The sequence below is a fragment of the Caloenas nicobarica genome, chromosome 6 (assembly GCF_036013445.1).
Source record: "Caloenas nicobarica isolate bCalNic1 chromosome 6, bCalNic1.hap1, whole genome shotgun sequence".
Lineage (NCBI taxonomy): Eukaryota > Metazoa > Chordata > Aves > Columbiformes > Columbidae > Caloenas > Caloenas nicobarica.
In genome coordinates, this window is record NC_088250.1 from 5,496,906 (window position 1) to 5,517,830 (window position 20,925).

General features: G+C 46.4%; 1 protein-coding gene across 3 annotated transcripts in view; it reads right to left on the reverse strand.

Annotated features, from left to right (window-relative positions):
• PLEKHM3 (pleckstrin homology domain containing M3) overlaps positions 1-20,925 on the reverse strand; it is an 86,796-nt gene that overhangs the window by 61,232 nt on the left and 4,639 nt on the right. For 2 of the 3 annotated variants that reach the window (XM_065638197.1, XM_065638195.1), the window contains exons 1-3: positions 17,593-17,873; positions 14,605-15,466; positions 3,681-4,616 (exon numbers count right to left, since the gene is read on the reverse strand). In XM_065638197.1, the coding sequence (XP_065494269.1) occupies positions 3,681-4,616; positions 14,605-15,208 (1,540 nt within the window). In that variant the 5' untranslated portion in view covers positions 15,209-15,466; positions 17,593-17,873. Of the gene's footprint in view, positions 1-3,680; positions 4,617-14,604; positions 15,467-17,592; positions 17,874-20,925 lie in introns of those variants that run through there. The other variant, XM_065638196.1, reaches the window with a different exon arrangement.

Here is a 20,925-nt window from a genome sequence, read left to right on the forward strand (position 1 = left end):
AGAACAAATCATAAAACCTGATATTTACCAGCTTGGCCTTGCAACCAACTTTCACTTCATAGCCATTTGAAGACAAAGGGTAGGTCCCTCCAAAGCCTTACCCGAGCAGATTGACACTTGCAAATGCCACTCTTGCTCCGAGCCCCAAACACTTCCCACGGGAACATCACTGTACCCCAGCAACAGGGCAAGATCAAGCCTGCAGTTACATGAACATGCGAAGGACACAGGAGGCTGTCATGCCTGTGCCAGCAGTTTCTAGTTAACCCCACATTCCAAAATGTATTGCTGTTCCAAGTCAAAAATATAAATAATGACAGCAATGGTAAAAGGGTTTATAAAAATATGGCTTTCCACTGTTAAGCAGTGGCCTATTAGTTTATTTTTGGAAATTATGACAAATAAAGTCCTGCCCTCTGCAGTAAGACAAGGAGTTAGAAATGTGGGGAGAAGCTTTTGTATCTGCTGATCGAGCAAAAGAAAACTTTTTTTCAGTCTGCCCTTCTGACTCCATTGCATCCACGTTTTTTTTGTCCTCCCTGCCCCATGACTGCAGCTGACATCAGGCCCTGGCTTCTATCATGAGTTGAAAAGTCCTAGTCAGACTTCAAGATAAACTTGTCAATAGCAAGGCACAGGCATTCGTATTCTTTCCCTACTGTGCTTGTGAGCGTCAGCTGTTTGTCTGGGAGCAGCCCCCTGAAAAGCTTTTACTGAGGGAGAAAAGCAAAAGGGCGTGCAGAGGGCATTTCAGATAAAAAAAAGCTGGGGAGGGGAACCCCACAAAGACTGCAAAGAGAAAAAAAAAAAATAAAACACCCTGTCTCCATCAGGTCTTCCCAACAACCTTCTTTATCAGAGGTTCATTGTCAATCAATTAGCCAAGGCAGCAGGGGTCTGGAGGGAGGGGGGTAGCTCAAGAGACAATGGTCTGCCCTGTTGTATTACTATTTAATCACTTTTCCTAAATAAATAAAGCAGCCCTGAGGTGCTGTCATGTCAAGGGAATTTATAACAAAAAAACCCTTCATTTTTCATTGGTCATTACTTTTCCTTCCCTCCCACCCCTGCAGGACTAGAGAGGGTTATTACTGTAGCCTTAAGTTCCATCTTTGTGTTGCTTGCCTTTGATTCCCACTCGGACCTTGCCACTTTCTGGCACTAATTTGTTAGGCCGAACAAAGGAGGGATTTGTACCTCCTGTAAGGTCTCAATTAGGAAAGGCTTCTGCTGTATTATGTGCCATTGGGACAGGACACAAAGACGGTAATTACAGGAATTTGCACTAAATGGCTGAAGAATTCACAGCAAAACTTTTCTTCCTCCCCCCTCCTCATCCTTTTCCAAGCTTACCCCTCCCAGCAGCCCTGGGGAAAGCTGCTCTCAATGCCTGCAAGCTGTAATTACCAACAGCAGTCCCCTCAGGTTAAACAGCAGCCCAGGCTGAGGAGCAGCACCAAGTGCCTGCGGGGAGCGAGGTACCAGGAGAGAATCCCAGCTCGCTGGTGCATCTCCGAGGTCTCCTCAGCACAAACTCTTCTGAGCCAGACAAGTTTCCCCAGTTTCTCCCAGTTATAATTACAATTATTCATTTCTTTGTGTCGTGGTAACAGCTACAAGTTCCAGCCAACTCTCAAAGAGTAACTCTAAGGGTCTCAGATGGCAAAGGGTCCGCTCCTACATCCATTCCCATCCTCAGGTACAGGGAAATCCACTGGCCAGCTTCTCACAGACTGTCCACAACTCTCACTTCTCAGAACAAGAGCATTTGTTCAGTTCTGCAGATCAAAAGGAGGCCACGTGAGTGCTGGCAATGCCTCATGTATACCAGGAAAAGACTCCGTGCAATCCTGACAAGGTCAGAGCACCTTATTTCTCTGAGGAATACATACATGAGTGAGTGCAGACGCATGGGCCAATGTTTGGGAAAGGAAATCCAGCCTTTCCCACAGAAAAGACTGCTCCCTTACTGTATAATGCAAGACTAAACATATTTCACATTGGAGACGTGCATTTTGTCGCCATCCCAGCGACTCATCGTATTTTTGAGGAAGCCATTGGGAATGCACACTCAAAACTCTCCTGGACCTCAGTCAGAGGATAAAGCAAAACTACAATATTTTCCTTTACTGAGCTGTGAATTAAAAGAAATTAGGAGAAAGGCATGAAGTTTTAATGTCATCTCAGACATCAGCTTAAAATGAGGCTGTTAATTCTGCTGTCTTCTGGAGTTTCACAAGCCTGTCTGCTGGGTAGCACACCGGGCTGGACCCATTTCGGAGATACTTATCTGACCCATTCCCAGAGTCTCCCTGCAGCTTTCACTCTCACAACTGCCTTTAAAGGTAAGACATGACTGTTGTCCAGCAGTGTTCAGATAATCAGAGTTTCAGCAGTAGTTTGGCACATAATTGCTCCCAGAAAAAAAATCGACACGAAGTCACATGAACAGTTTGCAGCCAAGGACAGAACTGAATTCAGGTAGAAGCCCCAATATCGTGACTGAACCATTAACTGCAGTGAGGCCAATCTCCACCATGCTCCAGCTACCAGGTGAGTGCCACACACTGCGGAGGAGCGAGCAGGAACAGCACCTGTGGGCGACTGTCGGAGAGGGATGAACCCACCTACACCCACAGCCAGTTCTGAGGGCACCCCAGTACTTCTGGGGCTCAGGTGTCCCCTGAGAGGGGTCCAGGCCAGCCAGCAGGTTCTGGGCCCACACAGACTCCCCCCAGAGCCATATGTGGTTCCATATCAACAGGAGACCCCCACATCGGACAGCCACCCACCCCAGAGCTAAGTGGGGAGGAGGCAGGACCCTCACAGCTCCCATAACAGAGGAAAATCCTTCAGAAAAGCTGTTTCTGATACAGTCGACAGTTTCTAAGTGAACACAACTAAAGCCAGCCACGTAGTACAATTTAGGCACAAAGCTCCCAAATTTGCTCCACAAAGGTGCCCTTTCTGAAGTAAAAGGACAAAGAACTGCATTCACATGGGTCCTGCCTGTTTTTACTTCATTCTCAAACTGGACAAAATCATGCTCTTGCCTCACACTAGAGTCAACAGTCACATTAATTGAGATTTACAATTAGATACAGAGGCTTAAGGTCATATTTTCACCCCTGCCTCAAGAGAGGAGCTGAGCAGATAAGCTCATGCCTGAACCTCACGTCGCCAAACGGTGGTGTTTCAGGGAAGCATCTATGCTTTGAGGAGTCTCCCCAGAACACCCAGTGCTGAAACTCAGCTCCAAAAAACAACCTGAAGGAGACACAATAATAAAAGGAAACAAAAGCGCTAGAAGTTGGAAAGCTGCATCATATCCAGAACACAAACCCCTTTGCTTCTAGACCACCTTTCCAGTGTCCCGAAGCAAGGAAACAGCCCAAGCAACATGTAAGGCAGCCCTGGCCCGTGTAGTGCTTGCTGTATGCTGCACGTGCAGGATCCAGTGTTTCAGCACTGCTCTTGAAATGCAGGTGAACCCCTAAATATCACATAGGTTCTTCACATTTTACAGAGAGCAAAGGAAGGCTAACACACCAAAGTGTCTACACTGATAGTGAGAGGCAGGGAGTAGCTGTATGCTGCTAAAACACATACCTGCTCTTTCAAGTGATTTTCTTCTCCTGCAGAAGAGCAGCGGGTGCAAATGCTGCAGTCGGGTTGCTTACCTGCACACCTGAAGCTCTGAACGGTGAGCCCCCTCTCTAGGGACAGCGTGGTGAGGATGCTCAGGAAGCTGGTGGTCACAGATTGGCGCTTGCTCTTTCTGAGGTCGTTTCCAAAGGGCCGATCTCCAGGTTTGTTCCTAAGCGTGACCTGTGGGTTCTGAGTTAAACTTCTAGTAGCATTGGCTGCCGTTCTCAGTGCCTCCATCCACTCCTGGGCCCTCTGACGAGTCTCTGCACGCAGGCGGAGGACATCTTGAGGAAAAATGACCTGAAAGCAAGAGTCACAGCCATCCTGAGTATCTGTCTGGACTGACAGGCACACATCAACATTGTAGCTCAGCAGAGGATCTTCATCAAGCCTACCCGGTTGGAATGCCATGAGATAAGACCTGTTCAAGACAAAAGTAAATGCCTTCCAGTTATTCTGAACAGTTAATCTGTAAAGGGTCCCTGATTTGAGAATATTTTTGTACTCTTTAGTGTTTTCAGTCAAATTCGTGGATAAGAAGAGCTCCATGGGCTTCTCTAACAATCCATTGGTTTGGGAAAGGTCACTGCTATTTTCAGGCTTTGGCACATTCTCCAGTTTCTCCTGCTGTCTCGTGAAAGCAGGCACAGAAGCACGCACGGCCTCCCAGAGCTTCTGTCCCCAGTCCAAAGCCTCCCACGAGGACTCTGCTTTCAGCTGTAGCTGCGAGCTGTCTGACAGGACAGCGTCCACCACCTTGGTTTCAATGCAACCAGTAACAGTGACCCTTTGAAAACGCAGGAGTGGATACATGGTGGGAAGAGTCTGGTTGCCACTGCTGTCCAAGCAATACAAGTACAGTTTGTATGGGGAGAGCTCAGCATAACAGGTTTGCCAGTAGCTGTCATTGTCTCTTCTGACTTCTAAGTATCCCTTCTTCAGAATGTTTGGGAACATTGGCTTGTGTTCTGGAAGAAACAAAATGAGAATTGTTGCTATTAGTTCTTTTAAAATAATAGTTTCAAATTGCTACGTCATTCTGGCTTATACATCTCTCCTAACCACACATGGTCTATCTGGAGGACAGGATCACAGAAATAGCCTTCACCCAATAGGTTATAATTATCAAACACAAGCATTGACTCTACCTTTGAGCCAACAAGAACACAGCACTTTCTTACCCAGAGGTACCAAAACACTTCACAAAAAAGGGGCAGGGAAACAGAGGGACAGAGAAACAAAGCAATTTTCCTGAGATTATCCCGGAGAATCGTGACAGAGCAAGAAAACACTACAAGTCTCCCAGAACCTAGTCCAGAAGAGCACGCTATTATCAAGTAATCTCTTGCGAATTAAAATAGATTTTGACAATGAGGAACAAATACAAATTAAAACAACACCTTCCCTTCCCGCTCGCCTCTTTCCCAGGCTCAACTTCAGGGTTTCACACACGGCCCCTCTACCTCCCCCGTCCCAAGCAGCGCAGGGAAGGGGAACGGGGCTCACGGTCACCTCCTCGCACCTGCTCCAGCGCAGGGCCTCTCCACGGGCTGCAGCTCTTCAGGATAAACCTGCTCCTGCAAGAGCTCTCCACAGCCACAGATCCTGCAGGAAAATCTCCATCTTCCGAGCACGGCGTCCCGCACGGGCTGCAGGGAAACGCCATGGTCTCCCCACGGGCTAAAGGGGAAGCACCTTCTCTTCCTCTGACCCCAGCTGCTCCTCACACTCCTCCTCAGACGGTGGGGCAGCGCTCTCCCCTTTCTGGAACACTCTCAGCCAGAGAGGCTGCACCTGCAGCTGAGGGGCAGGGCTGTGGTGCCGCTGGAACCGGCCGGAACCGGCCGGAACCGGCCGGAACCGGCCGGAACCACCCGGAACCGCCCAGCTGCCGGCACCTGTGCGCTGCACCTGGGCTTGTGGAGAACTCTGCCCAGCAGCCGCAGTTTCTGACCACATTTCAGCACAAGCCAGGACCAGAACATGTTGCACGGCTCCATTTCCTAGAGAGGAGCTTTGCTGATCTATGAGGATCTGGCTCAGGACTGGCAGACATGACCAAAAATGAAAAGGAGGGGGCTGCCCGGGCTCGAATATCTCAGTGCCCCAGTGCTTCGGATGCTTTGGAGCACACCCGTCCACAAAGCTCAGCCCAAAGCAAAGTCGAGGGGAATTTTAAAACCAGTCCATATACAAGCCATTTCAGGCACCAATATGATATTAATTTAAATGGAGTTATCTAAAGTACTTCTGAGTTTTAAAAAAGGCTTCTATGCAAAATCCGTTCCGGTCCAATTTGCACCACTTCAGCCACCAATACTACATGCAAATGTCATATTTTCTTCTTGGGCTGGACATGCAGCTCTGCAATTTTTGCTGGTCCCTGTATAAATTCAGTGGCATTTGCTGGTATGCTCTAACACCAGCTTCAACACTTGGTACCCCAAAACAGTGCAGCCTGAGGAGCAAGTTCTTGCTCCCAATCGATTTGTATTTTGCCTTTCCTGTGAGGGTACCTGTGACGGGTCTTGACTTACAAACAGTGGCAGAGTGAACAGACACAAGTGAAGAGGTTTCTGCCTCTGGTTGTCCACCTCCCTTGGATACCGCTATTCCCAGCCCCAGGAGCAAGGCAGCCACCTGGCAACAGCTCCTCATCCACTGCCCGGCTCAACTGGTCAAAACAAAACGAGCATCAACTGACCTGAACACGCAGAGTTACAAACCGCAGCAATACAGGAGATGTTTCACTCGTGGGTTCTGCCCTCAAGCTGACAACCTTTGAAAGAGGGACTGGGCTGACAGCTGGAGGCACAAAATATTGTCAGCACCTCAGCTTAACCAGTTACCACTCACGTTAACAGGCCACGCTCTACCCGGTTTTAGACACGACCGCCTCCGAGTATACCTAAGATGTCTTCAACGCAGAGCTAAGAGAACAGAAGCATCTTAGCTTGACGAACCTTGGAAACACAGAGCCAAAGATGAGCCTGTATAGACGTTACTGCATCCCCACGTGCACTGGGCCTCCCAGCTAATACAGCCAGGATTGATGGCCACGCTGCTCCCACCACCATCAGCTAATGGACAAGTCTATCCATCCTCTCCGGGGCACAAGAAGAGTCATTGACCAGGAGTATTTGAGGGACTTAGTTACTGTCCAAAGGGCTTCTGATTCCAGCTGGTGAGAAAGCAGAACTTGGGCTGAGACCTACAGTCCAAGGAGATGCTTCCGTCCTTGGCTGAAAGCGTTGCTGCAGTTGGTTGTAAGAGTTTCATATATGGGCAGGAGGAGGATTCAGGCCAGCAACAGTGTAAAAGCTTTGGCTACCTCTTCAGTGATGACGAACTTTAAGGAATTATAATGATTAAGTAGACAAGTTTCAGTTAAACTTAACAAGCATATATGAGAATTAATTGTTTTATATACTTAATAGAGTATGCAGACCTTATGGCGGTTAAAAAATGGGGGAAGGATGCTACCTCCCATCGCGTTAACAAAAAGGATGTACTTTGGTTTCGCCTTTCCAGTTCAGCCTCAGCTTCCCCACGTTGCCCCCTTGCTCGGAATGAAGCCTGCATTTAACACCATGTTCAAAGTGCTCTACACGTCACCTACCAAGATTTCCTGTATATATGACTAAAATCAAAACAACAATTAAAAAATTGCTACTTTGGCACTAGGTATGACAAGGTGGAAAAGAAATCAATATAACTATACCTTGCCAACAAACAAGCTACTCAAGAGTATTTCAGCTAAATATGAAAACTGAAAGCCTAATCTAAAACTCAAAATGGTAGAGAAAAAGCACATTTTCTTATCCCAAATGGACAGATACACTCATGCACACACACACACTAAAAGAACCAATTTTGTTCACCGCACATTTCTGGCCCTGACATTCATTAGTATTTCTGTGCTAACTCAAAAGCCATTAATTTCTCTGAAACCCACACTAATCCCTTTGTAGTGCAGATAATGGGCAGCCATTCTAGAGTCATCTTCCCTTTCTATTAATCCAATCAGGGAGGCAGCGCTTCTGCAGCTCCAACTGCAATCTCTCTCGCTTCCATCAAGTACAGATGACAGTTCAAGCTTCTCCATAATAAGACAACTCGTAACCTTCCCCCAGCCACCCCTCCTTCATCCGCACACAGGTTTGCTTGTCTTTTGTTGAGTTACAGAAAGGCTGTCTCTCCCTGGCTTTCACAGAGCCGCCCCCTCCTCCCCTTCAAGCTCCTGTGAGTCGGCTCCACCGGCTCTCCTAAACGGGACAGAACCAGCAGCCAACTTGATTAAAATTAAAATGCCTCATATTGTTTAGGTCAGGGCAATAGGTGTTGGCAGAGGCAAGTTGAATCCATATGCTACACACACACCCCTTACAGCCCTCTGCTCCTTTATCTCCTCGACGTGCAGCGTGCCAGATAATACCTTTTCACTCAGAGACCAAATGCTACCATCTCTCCATCCGCCTTCCACACAGAAACTGCATTTCTTTTCCTCCCTACAGGGAGAGTAAATTGAGGAAGAGTGAAAAAATGGAAATAATCACAGTAAATGGCCCACGCCTGAGCCATTTGGAGTTATAATTTCAAGGGAAGAAGGGGAAGGAGGCAGAGGGAAACAAAGAGAGACTCAGCAGCTGGGGACAGGGCAGCATCCTCCCCAGCACACACCTACCCCTGTCCACACTTGTAACAGCTGGTGCAACCAGCATCCCAGGAGAGGGAGCCCAAATCTTGCCTTAGCGTGGCCAGAAAATATATGCTCCTGAACAACTGACTGTACTTGTGTCCCTGTTGGTATGGCACAAAAACTTACCCTGTTTTCCACCACTGGAGCATTTCTGATACAGTAATATCAAGTAACTTGGGAAAGAGCAGAAGTGGAGATGCCCAGTTTCTGAGGGGTTCGTCTCTTGAGGTGCCACTCTTCTCTGGGTTCTCTTAATGCTTAGTAAGAGATGAGCACAGCTTAGAGTTTTTGTCAAGAGTCCTCTTCTCTGATTTCCATAAATCTTAGCAGACACCTTTGAGATCTAAAATGCTCTCAGGGTGTGTTGGGCTGGTCACCTGCTTGGTGGGGTTTGCTGAATCAGAGACAAATTGTGTCTCAGACGGTGCTACTCAGATCTACAGGGTCCATTTCCCTCCTACTTAAAAAACACCATCTTTTCTTCCCACCTATTTTCCCACCTGGCTGTGCAAGTATATCTCTTTCAGGCAAGTATATCTGATTCTACTTGGTCCTGAAATAATGGCATTGATATTTGGGCACAAATTCCAAACAGATAGCTGTCCCGGAGCCAGATATGGCTTCTTCTCCAAATTCCATCTCTTTTTGATGGACCACTATAGCAATGGGACTTGTAACTAGGTAGCAATTTGTGTTATTTTATACAAACAAGCCACCAGAAGGTCATTCACTCCTCTTCATCTTCCTCGGGCTTAGGGAAAGCAAAACCTGCTTTGAAAATGTTGAACTTGCAAACCCTTAATTTTAGATTTATGCATTGCTAGTGAGGCTGGCTTAGCTGTTGACCAAAAATTAGCTACTCACCAAATGAACTGCCTACACAGATCAGTAAAGAACCTAAACAAATTACTCTTTATGTCTTCCTTTCAGGCTTGGCATTCTACGAGAAACTCTGCTGAAGCCTCCAGGATGCCAGCTGCCCAGCCACTCCATCCAACCTCCTTGCTCCTCTGCAGCAAGTGGAACAGTTGTACCACTGGTGTTTGCTGAGCAGACCACCAGCACCCTGTGCCTGTGCCAAGGGGGCGGTGGAGGAGGCTGGGTTCAGTCAAAATTCAAGACCAACCCAGAACAGGACTCAACTACGGAAAAGACAGAAAGAAATGGTTACCTACCACCAGCTAGGAGATGTGTAAAACAGGAGCATTTGCAAAAGAATTGAGAATATCAAACAAAGATGGATTTGCTGATTTTTTAATAAATTCACTCAATTCAGCTTTAAAAAGAAGGAAGAAAGGGTATAAAGGGACTGTCAAAGCTACAAAAACAGGGTCAGTTCACATTAGGAGAGTTAGCTGACACCACTAAGGCAATAATAGCAACTAACCTGAAAATTAAGTTATGAAAGTCATCGCAACACTAGTGGAAACAATCGGTACTGCTCCAGGAGATGAAAACTCTGTTTGTTTGCTTATGGAGCATCGTAACTCCAGAGCAAAAATCTCCATAAAGAATAACCCTCCCAACCAGAGCAGCTCCACAACCAAACTCATCAGCGCTGTTTACTGTAATCCAAACGCCTCACCTCTCGTTGTCCCTACTCACCCTCCCTATCCATACAGTGTGGAGTATTTAATCTGCAATCTCCTGGGAGAAGGGGCTGTCTCTTGCCAGATGCACAGACAGTCCCTGGCACTTGTGGACCCCCAGAGCGGAGGGCACCCAACTCGCACTGGATTTTAAATAACATTTTTGCCTCCTTAAATCATGAAAGGCCCCATGTCTCTCCAGTACAGCTATCTTTTTATTCACTACCTTTTAATGCTGAAAATAAATTGGCCACAGCGGGGGCATTGGTTCTCCAACTAGCTCCAATTGGCTCTGGGATTATTTCCAAGTGGTTTGAGGCTTCCTGCTCTCCAGAGAGGAAGGTGCAGAAGTGTTGCTTCTGCACATCTGCCTCTTAGATGACGGCACCATTACCTTCTGCACAACACCACAGATCTAGAATGTTCTGCCGTCCCAGTGGCAATTAACAGCCCATTGCTCTGCACTGGCTGTGTAGCTTCTCCATACTACAGACAAAAGACAGTGTTACAGGGGCGTTTTTGCCAAATCGCAAACTGCAACCAGGCTTCAGAAACCTCCCTGGGAGATGGGTCAGGGGTTCACCTTTACCTGGCCATTACTGGACGGGAAGCTTGAAGGCTGCATGTCACACCTCCACTGTTTCATACCTCTCAGGATCTCTGGCCACCTCCACCTCTGCAGCTCCCTGACCTGCTACAGCCCCTTCCAGCCAGTTGTCTTTGCAGCTCCTCCCTGAGCAGGACAACGGCAGCAGCAACCGATGGCACCGCTGTCTGCTGCTCTGTGACCCACCACCACAAACATCCTCGTGACTACTAAAGATAACTGCTCACACACTGTGCCTTAACGATCTACACAAGCTTTCACTGGATACTACAGAAGCAGTATTCTCCCTTTGTTTGCCAGGCCACATGCCCAGAAATACAAAAGCCTGCCTTGAATTTGCTTACGACTTCCATCTTTGCTAGCTCCTCTTACTGCCTGACACTGCTCCGCAGCACAAACTGTTCATGTCCAGCACACTCACTGTTTTTCCAGCAGGCCTAAGGAGATACTGCCACAAAAGGCACAGCTTCTTTTCAGATCCTTTTCTTTCAGAGTACATGGAAAGGATGCAGTTTCATTTTATTTGTATTATAAAAACCCAAGCAGTAGGGAAAGATAAGCTCATAGTAATAAATATACTATGAAGATAAGGAAAAAAAAAAAATTGTGAAGAGTTAATTTACACAGCAACTCGGCGAGGCTCGGAGGACTGGGAGACCTCTGCAGGCTCCAGAGGGAAGTCCTCTACTGCAACAGGACTGACAGGAGTGCCTCAAGTTGCTGTCAGTAGCCCATGTGCATTTGCTTAATCTGTATTAAAGCCCTGGAATGGGATGCCTCCAGAGGTTAGAACTCCTTCAGCCACTGCAGCAGCTTTTGCCAACCTTAAAATACATTTTTTGGTCTCTCGTGGAGAATAATTACCAGCCCCAGATACACATACCTGCAATACCTACTTTCTTTTTTTTGCTTTTCTCTTTTCAGCTCAGCTCACAGTAGCAGCAAACTCTGTGGCAGGCTCTCATGTAAACACAGTGGGCAGAAACACCACGGCTACCTTCTAAAACCTGCACAGCCCCTGGACAGAACATGTTAAGGAAACAGGTTAAGAGTGTGCATTTTCAGAGCACATAAGTTCTGCTTCCTTAAAGAAGATACCACTGCCTCCAAACGTCCCATGCAGAAAGGCTCGTGGAGAGCACACAGCAAACACTGACAAATGCGTTGCACCTTTGCAAAATGCAACAGAAAAAGCATGCACTGAGCACCTCAGAGGTACCGACTGCTGCTGGGCTACAGGTGAGTGCTGAGAGAAGTTCTTCAGCCACTCTTACTAATCCACTTCCTTCCCTTGCTTGGTTCACCTCCGAGATCTCAGAACTTGACCGCATCGAGTCTTTTCTGTAAAAAGCCATTTTGAAGAGACCTACGCCTCTGGCAGCACTGAGCACAGCGATGGGGCTCGTTCCTGGCACCACAGAGAAACCGAGGAATGGATGGGCCTGTTGCAGACAGTGTAAAACAAGAGTTTGCTTCATGGAAATCTGTCAATTCTCTTTTTAGTTAAGAGTGCTAATATTACTGTACTTCATACAACTACTTTACAGATGCAATACCTTCAGAGTTACAACTTGTAACTACAAACTGTTTAACACGAAATCATAATAAAGAGTATATATCACACTCCAACACAGTCTGTTCACTCTTTCCGTATGGAGAAAAACTTAATTTGATTAACTGCATTGAAACAGTGTCAGTGCCTGCTGAGGGGCTGGGAAGAGCGCAACTGAACTCCATTCTGCTTCCAAAGCCGCACGCCTTGGGTACACACCGCAACGGGGTGACTGAAGCCTGGAAAAAAATGAGCTTAAGGAATCCCACAATTAGATCCACCTGTACACAGAGCGCATTTCGTGTCTCTTCCTCTTATGGTTGCACCATGGGAGGTTTTCTATCAAGCTGTTCTAGACAACAGTTTGAAGTCCAGCTATAGACTCGACTCTGGATACAGCAAGGCCCTTTTAGGGCTTCCAGAGGGTTGATGCGTCTCCCTGGGGTCTGCTGTCTCTAAGCAAAGTGCACTGGACAGCTTAGGCGGGAGCCGGGCTGAAAGGAGGACAACACTGCAGACAGCCCAGCTTCCAAAAGGGAGGAGACTCACCCAGGAGAGGGGACAGACTGCAGTACGCGGTCCTTGACTTCGGAAGCAATGGTGACCCAGCACTGCAGCTCCTGACAAAATTTCTTTGTTTGCCAGAAGGGGAAGAAAATTGTACATAATTTCCATTTTTCATTTTGCTCCCTTTTATGAACAATTGCATCACAATGTCTTGCATCTGTGTGTAAGGGAGAGGCGAATGTCATTTGCTTCAGCCCAGACAGAGGTGCAATGCATTAGGGTGCACCCCAACGTATTCTTGCAGTTGCCCTGAGCCCTGGACGGACAGAAGGGAGACCAGTTTGGCCTGGGACTCTGTGGCTCAGCACTAGCTGGATTGGTGACTTGCTTCTTGCGGGTTGGGGATCCAGTGGCAGTTTGAAATGACTCTCACTGAATAAGTAACATGAACAAGTCGTTAAATAGAGAACGCCTCAGGTATTTCTTATTCTAAACAGTATATGTAACAAACTCCCTTCTTTTTCTGAGGGCTGCACGGGGAAACTGGGCCATAAAGATTAAGCTTAAAATAGTATCAGAGTCATCTATTGACTTTTAATGGCTAGATTTAATCGTGCTTCTGTGGGCATGTAAAGGTGTTATATGTAAAGTTCAACCCATGAGATGCCCAGGATACAGTTGACGAAAACTGAGAGCTCCAGGCTTCTGGGTGCATTCGTGTTCTGCATCCCTTCCATGGTAAGGATGCAGAACAGAGACCCCACTCTACGGGAAGCAATAGATCTCCCTAAACAAAACCGAGAGCAGATATACTTGCCTTTGTAAGCCAAGAGCACCCCTTCTTTGGGATACGGAAACTATGTCACAATATAACACAGGAACATACAGGTTTGTGTGTGTATACATACATATATATATATGCCTATTATTATATATATTTATATTTATATATGCACACATCCATAAACAGAAACATTTGGGCATCTGCTTTTCCTGCTCCAAAATAGCTGACTTATCTGGAAAACCTAACCAAAAAGGTTTGTTTTAACCCTAAACCAGCTACCTATTCATAACTGGCATCATTCCACCATACACGCACACGTGCTTTCACAACCCTTGGATTTTTACATTACTTTGTTAAGTCCCGCCTTTATTTAGATTACAAAATCTTCGTGGCACTAGCTGCCTTTCTTTTCTGTAAGTGCCCAGTTCACTTCTGCCATCTCTAAAACAAATCACAGAGATGCAGACACTGGTTCAGTGTTTCTGAAGCCCTGAGCACGACCTCTTCCAGCATGGCGCTCGAGAAAGGAAAAGGAAAAAGTATCAGTTGCTGAAAGGCCGCTCGGTATGGCTGTGGAGACGCCTGCCCCGATCTGATAACAAGACTTCCTGCACCCCACACAAAGCTGGCAGATGCCTTAATGTTGACAAGCACAAATAGCAGGCTTGAGTTTTTGTTAATTGTTTATGGACTGAATAGCCAGAATTTCTTAAAGAAACAGAGCAGAGATCTCAGGCCTCACAGTAAAGCTTTGTTTGTCCTCTTTTTAATGGCTGCTCTTCTTTTTTTTTTTTTTTAAACAAAAACTGCATTTGTTTGGATTTGCCATTCTCCCAATAGCATTAACATTCAAAGTTTGTTGTTTGTTGGGTTTTTGGGGTTTTTTTAATTTGGGAAAATCAGATAAGGAAATAATCAGAAATACAAAACTAATAAATTATTTTTTCCTGAGTCAAATGAGCCAAAATAGCAGCAAAAAGTAAAACAGGCGTAGTTTTTCAAACCATGGAAAGAACAGAAGTTGAGATTGGTTTAAAAACTGATCCTTAGCAAGGCAAACAGACAAGAGCTATATCAAAGACAACGGTGACATGCTGATTTCTGTCAGCTTAAGAGGTGTTTGTTTTTTGAAACACGCATCTCCCCTTTTAAGATAAATATTAAAAACAAATAGGAAAGTCCTCATATCAACAGAAGCAATAAAGCACCAGCACAAACCTGTGTTTCCTTGGATGTCCTCTCCGTTGGTTAACATAAGGTAGGAGAGCAGGGCGCAATTATTGTCCCGGCCAGGCGCAGGGGGCTGCTGCAAGGAGGTGCCCGTGAAGACCATTCCCCAGCTCACATGGCTGATATCGGAGCGTGACCTGTTGTGTCCTGGCTTGAACGCAGAGGCATCTTCATTCTGCACCAGGATGTCGTTCACCGAGCGAGGCCTGTCTCTCCTCCGCTGGCAGATATTGAAGATGTTAAAAGCCGCGGTCTCCCCTTCCCCAGCCCAGGCAAGGTTGTCAGCAGCTGTTCCCCTCCGCACCGCGCGCTGGTCTCTGGCAGGGAACGCCGTCTGAGCTTTGGTTTCCAAGAGGCCATTTTTGCAGTGATCCCAGATGAGGCTACTTTTGGCTAAGGAGGCAACGTTCCTCAGATTCGTGCTCTCTGTTATCTGATCAAATACCTCCTGCCCGACCAGTTCGGGGACATCCTGTACACCATACACCTCCGAGGGCTGCACGATCTTTTCAAGCTTAGTTTCAAAACTATTGAAAAAGTCTTCAGTCACTTCCAAGGCTGGGCTAATGTCATCGACTTCAAGAGCCTCCATCACCTGTGCTGCCAGCGGGCCTGAGCTGTCGCGATGCGTTAAGAAGACGTCACATCAAAACCCAGAGAAAGAGCTGCTTCGCGTCTGTCCTCGGCACACCATTAACTTAGAGATGGCAGGGCAAATATATTCATCAACCACAAGCCATAGTGGCAGAAAGGAACCAAACCAGCCTGTCTGCAGATGGGAGACTTAACATCCACTGACCAAGTGAGCTACGGTCCCTCTTTCAAATAAGCTCATAGCAATGGCGAGTACCTGTAAAGCAAAGCAAAACATCATGTCAGTTAGAGCCTTTTCTTAGATAAATATGTTTAACCACATCACTCCTTTAACAGTCCCCTTGATTTTACTTTCTCCTTCATTTGGCATCAACATTATCGCATATGAAGAACCCCTTTGGGGTTTCTGTTATTCACTCTGTTCATTATCACTTCTTGAACTAGAACCTGCAGAGAGTGGGATGGGGCACCAGATAAAGGGAACCAAAGTGATGCCATTTATTAACCAAGCTTTAGAAAGCTGTGCTGCAAGGCAATACTGACGAACATCACAAATGCAGCCACCTAGGGAATGCTTAGTATTGGCTCCCACGGGGCTGCAAGAAAAACTTGAGAAACAAAGGGTTAGTAAAATAGGCCAACCAGCCTCAAATAATTTGCCTTTTTCTCCCAGACTGCTTGCACTCCCAGTTTTAGGAGACCTTAATGAGTTTCACAGCAGCTACTTTGCCCACTTGTCTGCATAAACAGAACTGTGATATTTACCTGAAGAATCAATGCTAACAGGCTGCTGCGGAGCACTGCACATAGAGCTCCTCTCTACTAATAGAATATCACTGGGAACTTCAGTGAAACCGTGTGGCAACCTAAGCCTCAGGAAGACAACGCATCCTATCAACAAAAAATATACCATGTTCTCTACTGCCACAAATCTGCAGATCTTTATTTTAGGACTATATAAATGTAATTACTCCTACAGGAGTCCTAAAATTACATTCAGCCCTTTGAAGGCAACCACGAGGCTGATGTGGCCTCCAGTGACAATGAGTTTGATACCCCTGACCCAGAGCCTACAAGTGCAGAACAGCCCCAAGCCAAAGAGATCTACAGCCCAGCTTTGACCACACCAGCTCAAATTCTAAAAGCAGCAAAGCTGCATGAGCTCAGAGCTCTGCCTAGATTAATACACTCTTAACAGAACTAATTAGCCTGGGCAGGGCTGATAATTAGTAGTTCATTAGCTTGTGAATGCTGCTGAAGTGCTAGCAGGACCCATGAAGATTTACACTTCGGAGGATAAAACATCTATTAAACACCACCAAACACAAACCACACTTCTATTTAAGGTTCTTTTTAACACAGAACAGTCTATTTGCCTTACTCTAACTTACATTCGCAACATCATTTAACTAGGCACCCTTTCCTACGGCAATCCAGAGGGAAGAAGGAGGCCAGCAGCCCCCCAAGAAGGGGGCACAGAATCCTGTGTCACAAACCAATCCCCTCCACAATCACCTGTGGCCAGACATGACACAGGTGTGTGTGAAACAGCAGCTGATCATCCCTCAGCAGCTCAGACCATCATCTCTGCAAATGTACTCCAAGCAAATGATCCTAAAAAGCAATAATCACGTATATAACCCTGGAAACTTAAAGCCTTTATACTGGGATCTTTTTTACGTTATCTCTTTGTAAGGGTTCACTTCAGTAGTCTCACAGTGAACCCAGACAAGAATCAGCTTCAATAAGTAACTGTAGAGTAAGACACTGAAGGTAGAGCCAGAACTGCAACCAGAGGGGTGAACAGAACAGATCCAGAGTGGTTTCAAATCAGAACAGTATGGGAACAGACTCCTTGCAAAGCTGTGCAACTGTGCCAGTTGATGGCAGTGGGAAATAAAGTCATCCTGGGCACATCTGCATTGTCAGCTTAATGCAGCACAGAGCTCACTCTTGAAGCTCGTTCCTGCCAGGAGCAGGAATGTTCTGTGCCAGAACATTGTTCTGGGGAACAGGCTAAGGGACATGACCTGGTGCAACCTGCCCACTCACTCCACATCCTCCTACAGCATGTCTTTAAAGCAAGAATGATATTTTGAAGTTGCAAAACCACAACAGGCTTTTCTTGAACAACACCAGCACTACCATAATCATACACCAGCACTGAAAGCTACCGGCTGGCCCATACAAAGATGCTGCTTCCCAGGGGCTGGCAGAGAATACAGCCTCATGCTCACTCCAGACACTGGAGCAGCAATCACTCCAGAAGGACTTGTCACACGCCACTGAAGCATTTCAGAGGTAACAGATGCAATGTTGCTCTGTTCTTCATTTGAAATCATTAGGAAAGGTGGAAAGGAAGAGGAGAAAATTGAGACTTACATTTAACAGGTTCCTTTTTAAATGCTGGAGGCTTCATGCGGCTGCAGGTTTCCCTGGATGCTGTGAGGCTGGAATTACCCAGTGCCATGCAGACAAGTGTGGTGTTGCTGAACTACAAACTGACCTCACATCCAGTAAGATGCTGAATCACAAGGTCATACGAAGATGACAGGCCTCTGCATCACACGGTTCACAAACTGCAGCACTCATAGCTTCCAAACTAGTCTGTTTGCCATGCTCAATAACGATGTGAAAGGTGACCTCGGTGGTGGGCTCATGCATTCTTGCACCATCAAGAACCTCCTTAGATCAAAGAAAGAGTTGTGCCAGTAACTCCCACTTGCGCTGGAATTCTGCAATCACACATTCTCCATAAACACAATTTGGCATTTTCTGACAGTGGCAGACAACAAAAAATTAATTCAGACTTCTGCACGGATTGGGTACCAAACAAAAGCAACCTTTGATATGGCAGTAAACAGTTCCATCAGGATCAACTCCAGGAGGAAAAACAGTGGAAATCACTTCCTTCATATGAAGGTGAAAAAAAGGCAAATAGGATAGGATGAATTCCTTTCAAATTACTGTAAAATATATTGCCTTACATACTGCTTCTTGGAAACACCTGGAATTTTCCAAGACATTCAGCCTAATGCAGTGAATAGGAAAGGACGGGAGAAGCATCAGCCCAAACTATTAAAGACTGCCAAAGCTACGGGTAACTGTAAGCAGGGGTTTGTTATGGGAAGCAGAAACCTAACAGCTGATCCAGGCCCCTGGGAACTAGACTTACTGAAAAAAGGTGAAGGAACATGGTGCACTGTACTTAGCAAAAACTGCTGGACAAGGGGATTGCAGCAGGTGACAAACATGCTTTTCTCTATGTCTGTCTAGTGTAGATACAGCTTTCATCCATGGACGTGCAGCAGTCAGATAATCAATGTGCACTTACATGAGTAAAGCCTTTACGATTACAAGTTTATAGTGGCCACATCACTCATATGGCTGAGGTAAACAACAAGGAGTGCTGGTCACGCCATGTGAGACACAGAGTTCAGTGTAGTCAAGATTACTTCCCTTAGAGAAGTCACAACGGCTTAACCTAGGTGACAGCACAGTCTGACAGCAGAGAAAAATCATAGATGACAAATGACAAGGAACGTGCACTGGAAGAGATCATTTAACTTCCTGATCTGCTTTTGTGGATCCCCACGTGCCAAGGAAAATACCTAGGCATCGCATGGCAATAATCAAAAACCACAGAGGAGGCAAGGGCAGAAAGCAGTCTTGCGGGTGATACACACCACCACAACAGGGACTTGCTGCATACCCCCAGCTTGCATATTATGCTCAGGACTGCTCAGTCTAGCCTAGGCAGGAGACAAAATTAGAGCCAGCATGTGTTTAGGAACCAGTGGCTGAAGAGATCCATTTAGCTCACCAATCCATACAGAGAGTATGTATAAAAGAAGCACCTTTTGGTTTCATTTCATAAGGAAACATGGTTTGTGCCACCATCCTACCTATTTGCTGGTTATTCTCCTTCCCTCTCTTTCTTTTGAATGGCATAGGTAACTCCAGCTCGGTGTGACAGAGCAGCCGTGTCCTTAAAGATGCAGTTCTTGCACTGTTGTTGGACACTGGACAGGAAACAGGCCCAAACTCACACTCCTGCTAAGGGAGAAGCAGGCAAAACTTGGTCCTTTATCCCTTCTAGGAGGCCAGAGCCACGACACGGGTGTCTCCAAATTAGCACATGCGGTTAGTGTGAGATGGATCTGAAAACTCCGGGAAGCAGAGGGGGAAAGCAGGAGGGAGGAACAGGAGGCATCACACAACTTGATAAGCAGACTTGTTGCTCACAGGACCTCCTCTTCAGTGAACAATTAATAGAGATGTATAAAACAAGGAGCGATACAAAAGAAAAGGGAAGTTTCTATTTATCTGTTGTGTATTTGGCGAGAGAATTAGAAAGGAATAATCAATGATGTTCACAAGCAATGTGTCCAGGAGGAAATGTATAAATGAGAGGAGCTCCCAGACAGCAAAAGATGGGTAACGTTGTTAAAAGTCCCTTGAGTCTACTGATTCCTAATGACTCTTAGGCTCCAATTCCTGGCAAACACTTGGGTGTTTCTGAGAATTTTATCTCAAGAGCCCAAGAGGAGTTTTACAAGTTACCTGCATGCAAGTAGAGAGCAGGGGTGCCCCAGCCACTGGAGATCTCGCCCCATCTCCTTCTCAGCACCCCGGAACCTGCTGTAGGAACCAGCTCTGCTTATCTCGTGCTGTGGGCTGAAATGCCTATGCCAACAAGGAAAAGAGACATTCTTTCAGCTGGGTAGCAATTTGGTAGCAGAGGAAATTCAAGCAGCTTCAGGGACCTTTATTTCTGGTATGTTGCAGGCCGGTCCCACTACAGTCCAGCTTATGGGTTGTGAAAAGCCTGGTCTGAAAAACAGGTCATTTGAAGAAAAGATGGATGTACAGTCACCTGGAACACAATCTGCTGGGGCTGAAGCAGCTCGTACCTAAAGAGCTTTTCTGCTTGTCTGTCTGAGCAACCTCAGCCTGTGACCTGAATGTCTTCTAGTGGCACCTTGGGCAATGACAGCCTTGGGGTTTTACTCGTACAAGGATTTCTGACTAGCTCTGCGGGTCCCATCAGCCAAGTCTTGCCCAGAATCTAAATCGGATGCACTTAGGTCCATGTCAGTCCCTGAAAACGAGACTCTTGTTGTGCAGCATCCCTGAAAAAAAGCTATGAAGCTGAAGACTTAGGTGCTACCTCTTAGTTAAGAAGTTGAGGTGTATTTGTCAGGTGGGCACACCTGAATGGGTAGAAGAGAGAATGAGGATGCCCAGATGGCTGACTGTTGCACAGAGTCTTTACCATGGCCTATGCACTTCTATATATTGCACAGAATGCTTGCAGAAAAGTAGAACTGGCAGTGGTAGCACAATACAAGGTGTTGCGCAGTGCTCTCTTTCCAGCATCCCCCTGTTGTAAGTAGATGGCAGATGATGCTTTATTTATTTACGGAATAGCAAGGCCTACTCAGCAAACATTCTCGATCCTGTTCTGGCCAGAAGCTCTTGCAAAGTGTGACAGCACCCAGGTGTGTTTGGACTAGATGATCTTTCGAGGTCCCTTCCAATCCCTAACATTCTGTGATTATGTCTCTCCCAACCAGAAGCCCTCCTGCCCTTAGCTGTGCAGGAAGCACCGTATTACAGCTGCTGTGCTCGAAGCTTCCACATACAACATCCCCAATCAGATCCACTGCACTATGTGCCGTCCACATGTAGCCAAAGAGCAGTCCTGGTTCAGAA